The sequence below is a fragment of the Rhineura floridana genome, chromosome 7 (genome assembly GCF_030035675.1).
Source record: "Rhineura floridana isolate rRhiFlo1 chromosome 7, rRhiFlo1.hap2, whole genome shotgun sequence".
Classification (NCBI taxonomy): Eukaryota; Metazoa; Chordata; class Lepidosauria; order Squamata; family Rhineuridae; genus Rhineura; species Rhineura floridana.
In genome coordinates this window covers 121,392,155-121,398,284 of record NC_084486.1, presented here as the reverse complement: position 1 = coordinate 121,398,284, position 6,130 = coordinate 121,392,155, and the positions used below count along the sequence as shown (strand labels likewise).

The 6,130-nt window shown below is 44.1% G+C and overlaps 1 protein-coding gene across 1 annotated transcript in view; it reads left to right on the top strand.

The window, feature by feature from the left end:
• Positions 1–332: 332 nt before the first annotated feature.
• DHX36 (DEAH-box helicase 36) overlaps positions 333–6,130 on the top strand; it is a 53,801-nt gene continuing 48,003 nt past the window's right edge. The window contains exons 1-5 of the mRNA XM_061637091.1: positions 333–649; positions 2,430–2,548; positions 3,139–3,355; positions 4,643–4,681; positions 5,884–6,054. Of these exons, the coding sequence (XP_061493075.1) occupies positions 446–649; positions 2,430–2,548; positions 3,139–3,355; positions 4,643–4,681; positions 5,884–6,054 (750 nt within the window). The 5' untranslated portion in view covers positions 333–445. The remainder of the gene's footprint in view (positions 650–2,429; positions 2,549–3,138; positions 3,356–4,642; positions 4,682–5,883; positions 6,055–6,130) is intronic.

Below are 6,130 nucleotides of genomic sequence, written 5' to 3'. Positions count from 1 at the left end.
GTAAGCCGCCCTGGGACCCATGGAATTAGTAACAGACGGGATATAAAGGAAATGCATAAACCCTTCACTTCAAACGCTGGAGACAGACACGCTACCCACAACGCAAAACTAGTTCTAGAACGTTGACTGCCTGCGCTAAACTGCCGCCACAACCGTTGCTCCTATTGCAGCCGCTTCGCGCACGTGCGCCCTCCCTTCTCCTCAGAAAAAGAAGCGCTCCTGTGGACACCCCCCCTTCTCCTCCTCCAATAGGGGAGGGGAAGGGGGGGAGAGAGAAGAAAAGCACTTCAGCCTATATGTTTGCGCCTGCGCGCTAGATTTTTGTGCGTCGGGAAGGAAGTGATAAAATTCGGCCGGGCCGAGTTGAGTTTGTTGCTGGTTCTGCTTCCGGTTCTTTCTTCGCGTCTTGCCGGTTCAGGAGATTTTCACTGGAGACGGTGACAAGATGAGTTACGAGCACCGTCGGGACTGGAGTCGCGGGAGTGGGCCCCGCGCTTCCCAGTCGTCCTCCTCCGGCCGAGGCGGCGGCGGTGGCGGTGGTGGCGGCGGTGGTCGGGGCCGACCTCCTCCCCACCTGAAGGGTCGAGAGATTGGCCTGTGGTACGCGCGGAGGCAGAGCGAGAAGAGCAAAGAGGCCGAGAGGCAGCAGGTGGGTGAGGAGCCCGGGGTGGCCGAGGTTTCTCTCTTACCCACTTTGCTAGCCGGAGCCTCCGGAATGCGTTGTCTGAGGGCTGTTCCGCAAATTATTTTGCCCCGACCCCTGAGGTTGTGACAGAGTTTGCGTTTGACAAAAGCTTCCAATCAGCCCTGGGTCTCTGACGGATTTACCTGCATGACAATGTGTTCGGCAGTGGGCTTACACTTTCCGTTTAAAGTAGGTACCTCAACCATACAGGTATGGGGGAACCTTTGGTCCTCTAGATGAACTGCAGCTCCCATCAGCAACTAGCCAGCATGGCCAATGACCAAGGATGCTGTGAGTTGTAGTTCAGCAACATCTGGAGGGCCAAAGGTTCCCCACACCTTGTTTTTGAGGCTTGTAAAAGTCAGTGCTCTGTGTGTGTGTGTGTGATCTCATTCTTCCTGGGGTTGGTGGCAAATGAAAGGTTAGCCCTACCCAGTCTTATCCTGACAGATAGGTGCTTAGGCAGAATCAGAATGACTGGTCTAAGGTCACTAAGGCTGTAGTCTAAATTTCCTTTGCACTGTGGAGGTGTTTGGTCTTCCACTCAGTTCTGCTGGCCTCTGCATGTGGAACTCCACATTCTACCTGCCAAATGGATACCCACCAGTGGCTACCCAACAAAAGTTCCTAAGAGTGGGTGTTTGATGGGAGGTGCTGAGACAGCCTGGGATGTGCTATGTCCTGAGCTGGCACCAACGTGGCACAGTGATTTGCCTGCCCCCCCTTTTGCCCTAGCAGGTATGAATAATGGCTCCAGATGTGGCAGTACCTCTGGCACTCCAGTATGCTGTGTTGCTGCCCAGGCAGGGTTTGAACTGTACTTCTAGGCTGCAATCCTAACCGACTTACCTAGACGCATTGATTTTGGCAGGACTTACTTCTGAGTGGATAAGGCTAGGGTTGCTCTGCTAGTGAATTTGTTTACTGACTTGACTTCCAACTTTGATTTCCCATTTAGTCAGCAAAAGGTGAAAACAGACTGCACCAGCATGAGTAGGAATCTCAGGGCAGTATCAAACTAACTAATTCTGTCAGCGCAAGGACTTATGAATGCACAACAGAAATCCCCTTTGTCCTCCCCTTTGCCTCTCAGTCTTTTTTTGTGGTTTCCCACCCTCTGGAGCAGATTTAGGGAGGGTGCAGAGTGTGTGTTGTGGGGGGGGGGAGTTGCATTGTACAAGCTTAAATCCTCCTGCTGACAGAATGAGTTACATAGTGGTCCATTGGATGCAACTTCAACAACATTTCCAGGACTACATGTACGCATGCAGTTTTTTCACTGTCTGCTTGAATAAGTAGAGTTCAGGGCAAGGGTCAATAGGTGTCATTCTGCTCTTCTGAGTTTTAATTGGTTGAGCTGTTCCCATATTCATGTTATGAGAGAACATGTTACTCAGAACTTAATATCTGTTTCCCTTTATTTGCTGAGGGTTGTATCCAATGCTGTACAAATGTTCTGCCAGAACTTCCATTTCCTTTCCTCTTTCTGTGTGTCCAAAATATGCTCCAGAGGGACCCTAAACCCTCTGGAGAAGATTTTGAGAGTCTGGCAGGGTGCTACAAGGGAGAGGAAGGAGTTCTGTTGTGTAAGTAGAATGGCAGCATCAGATACAACACTGAATTTTTAAATAAGTTTCAAGAGTATTCCACAGACTTGTCTCCAAGAGTACATTTGTTAAAAATGTAATTAAATTTTGCACATGGAGCATGCTGTACTTTAAAAGTTTGTTAAAATAATTTTTAGAGAGCTGTGGTGCGTATGGATGAGCACAGAGAAGAACAGATTGTACAGTTGCTAAACACTGTCCAGAACAAAAATGAAAAAGAACAGGAAGCCATGTCTTGGTGGTCTGATGAAGAAGGGTAATAATCTTTTTTGTTTTATGTCAAGTGTCTTCAGTGTTACCTACTAACTTAAGGGTGGTTTGCTTTAAGAAATAGTTAAACGTGCTCTGTTATCTTCTGTTTTGCTTTCATGCATTATAATACTTTGTGTACGGTTTCATTTGTCTGCTTGTTTGATAGTCGTATGGTGTATCATATCGCAAAAGTATTTCTAAAAAGGGAAATATTGGCCACTGGGAATCATAATTGTTGAAATGATTAGTGAAATTTATTGAGCTGCTTAGATCTCATTTTTTAATTTTTGTGTTTTTAACTGGGGACCATGTGGCATCTTAGAGATTATGCAATGTAGAGTATACTTGAGATAGTACTGTGACACGTGCAGAAGCAGATGTCAGTGTGGTATGGGAAGGAGGAAAATATAGGTAAGCAATGTAGCGTGTTGGCAACTGCTGCCTGAGTTTTTTGCAGGATCAACTGAAATTATTAGCACCTATTAATTTTAGCTGGGCACATCCTTAAATTAAAATGATTAAATATCTAATTTATCTACTGAAATGTGTGTTTCTTAGAGTTGGAAGACTTACACTTAAGTGTACCTTTTCCAGGTACACAAAGGAGGCTCCTGCAAAGCCAAAGCCTGTTGTAGAGAAGCCTGTTGTAGAGAGGGCTCCTGAAAGAACTAGACCATTCTTGGAAAAAGCATTCCGTGATCAAGATTCAGAATATCTCTTACAAGAAAATAAGCCAGATGTTGATTTAGATGAGCAACTTAAAGAAGAATTGAAGAAGAAAAGATCTGATTCCAGATATATTGAAATGCAGGTACTAGATGTGTGTGTGTGTAGTGGTACAGTTTTTGTAAGACACCTAGGTTTATTGATCTTTAGATAAAGAACTATCTGGTGTCAGTTACACTGGGGTATACTCATATGCATATTTGGCAATAAAGTCCCTTTGAATTCAGTGGGACTTGTGTATGAGTAAACATGTACAGGATTGCATTGAAAGAACCTAATAATGTTTCTAGTCATTGGGTGAGATCCAGTTTGGGGCATGCATGATTATGCTAGACGTTCCTCACCCCTGCTGTACTGCATTGAATCTTGACAATGAGAGGCACAGGAGCTTTTTAAAAACCTGCCTCTCTACAGGGAGCTTGCTGAGGACAACAGCCAAAGGTTGACGTGATGCTAGTTCCTCTTCCTCTGTGTCTACCCTTTGATGGACAAGGCAATAGTTAATGTTGTGTTGCATCCAATCACATTCATTGTTAAAATATGTGGTTCTTAGTCTTAGTTAGAATTAGGACTGTGCATAGTGCCTCATTTGCCCCTTGGCTCCAGTCCAGAGGGTGGGGGATCAAGTGGGCATACCTTGGGTTGACCTGGGGACTACTTGCCTGAGTTCAAAGCCACTCCCAAAAATGTTGAGGAGGTGGGGCTGATGTTTAGCTAGGATTTTTTTAAAAACTACTTACATACAGGTAGGGGGAGGAGACAGTCAATTCTGCACAGGTTTGTGCCCTTGGCTTGTTGACTGTTGAACCCAGGGAGTGATCCTGGGAGTGGTTGTTTTCAAGGCACTTTCCTGCTGTTAAGCTCAGGGAGCAATCCTGAGGGTGGTTGTTTGCAAGGCGCTTTCCTACAGAAAAGCGCCTTGCAAACCACCGCCATCCTCAGGATAACTCACTGGGCTCAACCGTTGACAAGCCGAGGGAGCAATGGTCTTTCCTGCAGGAAAACACCTAACACCTGCAGCAATGCTGTGGGGTGACAGCACTCAGGCAAGGAGGAGAGCCACAGCTCCCTCTTCACCCTCCCTGATGCCCTACCCGCTGACCTCCCCGTGTCACTCTGGGTCATCCAATCTGGTCTGTAGCCATCTGTGGCTGTCAGAAATGGGCCCAATTTAGCTCAGGCCTCGGGCGAATCTGGACCATAGCCCTAGTTGGGATGTACTTGTTTTAAAAACCAGCTTATTAGATTGGTCAAGAAATTGGTGCGTATGTTTATATAGATTAATAGTATCACTTACGTTAAACTGACTGACAAAACCAAACAACTATTATAAATCTACTCTAGTTACACTTAATATTGTTTTACTTTGCAGAGATTTCGTGAGAAGCTGCCTTCTTATGCAATGAGAAAGGTAAATACATACCTTCAACATGCAAATTTTTTAGTTAACTCAGATGAGCATTAAGAGTTAGAAAAGTAAAAATCTTACATGAAATGTTAAAAAGCAATGAGAATTTAGTGACATAATATTCATCCTGTCAGTTCACTTGCTTTAAAGAAAAGATGTCACATAGTGTTTCCTGGTCAGGTAGTTGTGAACCAAAATTTTAAAATATTTCTTCCATTAGTTGGTCGTTTTAGTGGAAAGATTAAACTGTGACTCAAAGCTCTTGAACAAATTTAAGCACTAATAAAAGGTTTGCTTTCTTCCATTTCCATCACAAGACAGCATTCACTAGAAAATACAATATTGCTGGGAAAAACAGAAGGGAGTAGAAAAAGAGGAAGGCCAAACAAGAGATGGATTGATTCCATAAAGGAAGCCACAGACCTGAACTTACAAGATCTGAACAGGGTGGTTCATGACAGATGCTCTTGGAGGTCACTGATTCATAGGGTCGCCATAAGTCGTAATCGACTTGAAGGCACATAACAACAAACTGCTTAATTAACTAATGAGTAATATGAGAGTGTGTGTGTAGAAAAACGTTACAATAATTTCACTCCCTAGTGTATTTTAATAGTGAGGGAGGGTAATGAAGTCCCCTCACAAGAAATTAATAGCCATCTGTGTTGGAGAGATTAAGACTAATTGCCCTCTGCTAGGCTACCCACATTCACATTTGGGCAGAGATCTTGGGTTCTTAGGAAAGTTGTAATGGGAAGAAGGGTGGCAGGTTCACTCGTCAACAGTGTGCCTTTTCTGGAGCTGGCAGGGATGGACAGATCACTTCGGCCAGCTCTTCTTAGCTTGTGCTGTGCAGATGCTTTGAACCATAGCTCCCATTGGCCCAACCCAGCACAGCCAAGGGTTGGGAGTGATGGGAATTATAGTTCAAAACATCTGGAGGCCATTAGGTTCGAGAAAGCTGACTCAGGCTCTCTCAGGCATAAAGCTTTAGTGTAAGTCAAAATATGCAAATCTGTGTGCTTTTGTCACTGACAAATTTGAGTGAAATGGTAAATTATAAACAATGCTTGACATCTTAGACTTTTAATACAAGTTTTTGAATGTACTTCTAATGTTCAGTTCATAGTAGACTGAGTTCATGGAAACACATCTATGCCCATCATAGTGATCACTGTGTTTCATTTTTTTTCTTTTAAAAATAGGAGCTTGTCAACCTCATAAACAGTAGTCGGGTAACTGTTATAAGTGGTGAGACTGGTTGTGGAAAGACAACCCAAGTTACTCAGTTCATTTTGGATGACTATATTGAGCGAGGGAAGGGATCTTCCTGCAGGGTTGTATGTACTCAGCCTAGAAGGATCAGTGCTATCTCCGTAAGTGTCATTTAAGTACAATAAAGTAGTAACCCTATTCACAAATAAATATGCAAACTTAACAGATTTTCTTTAA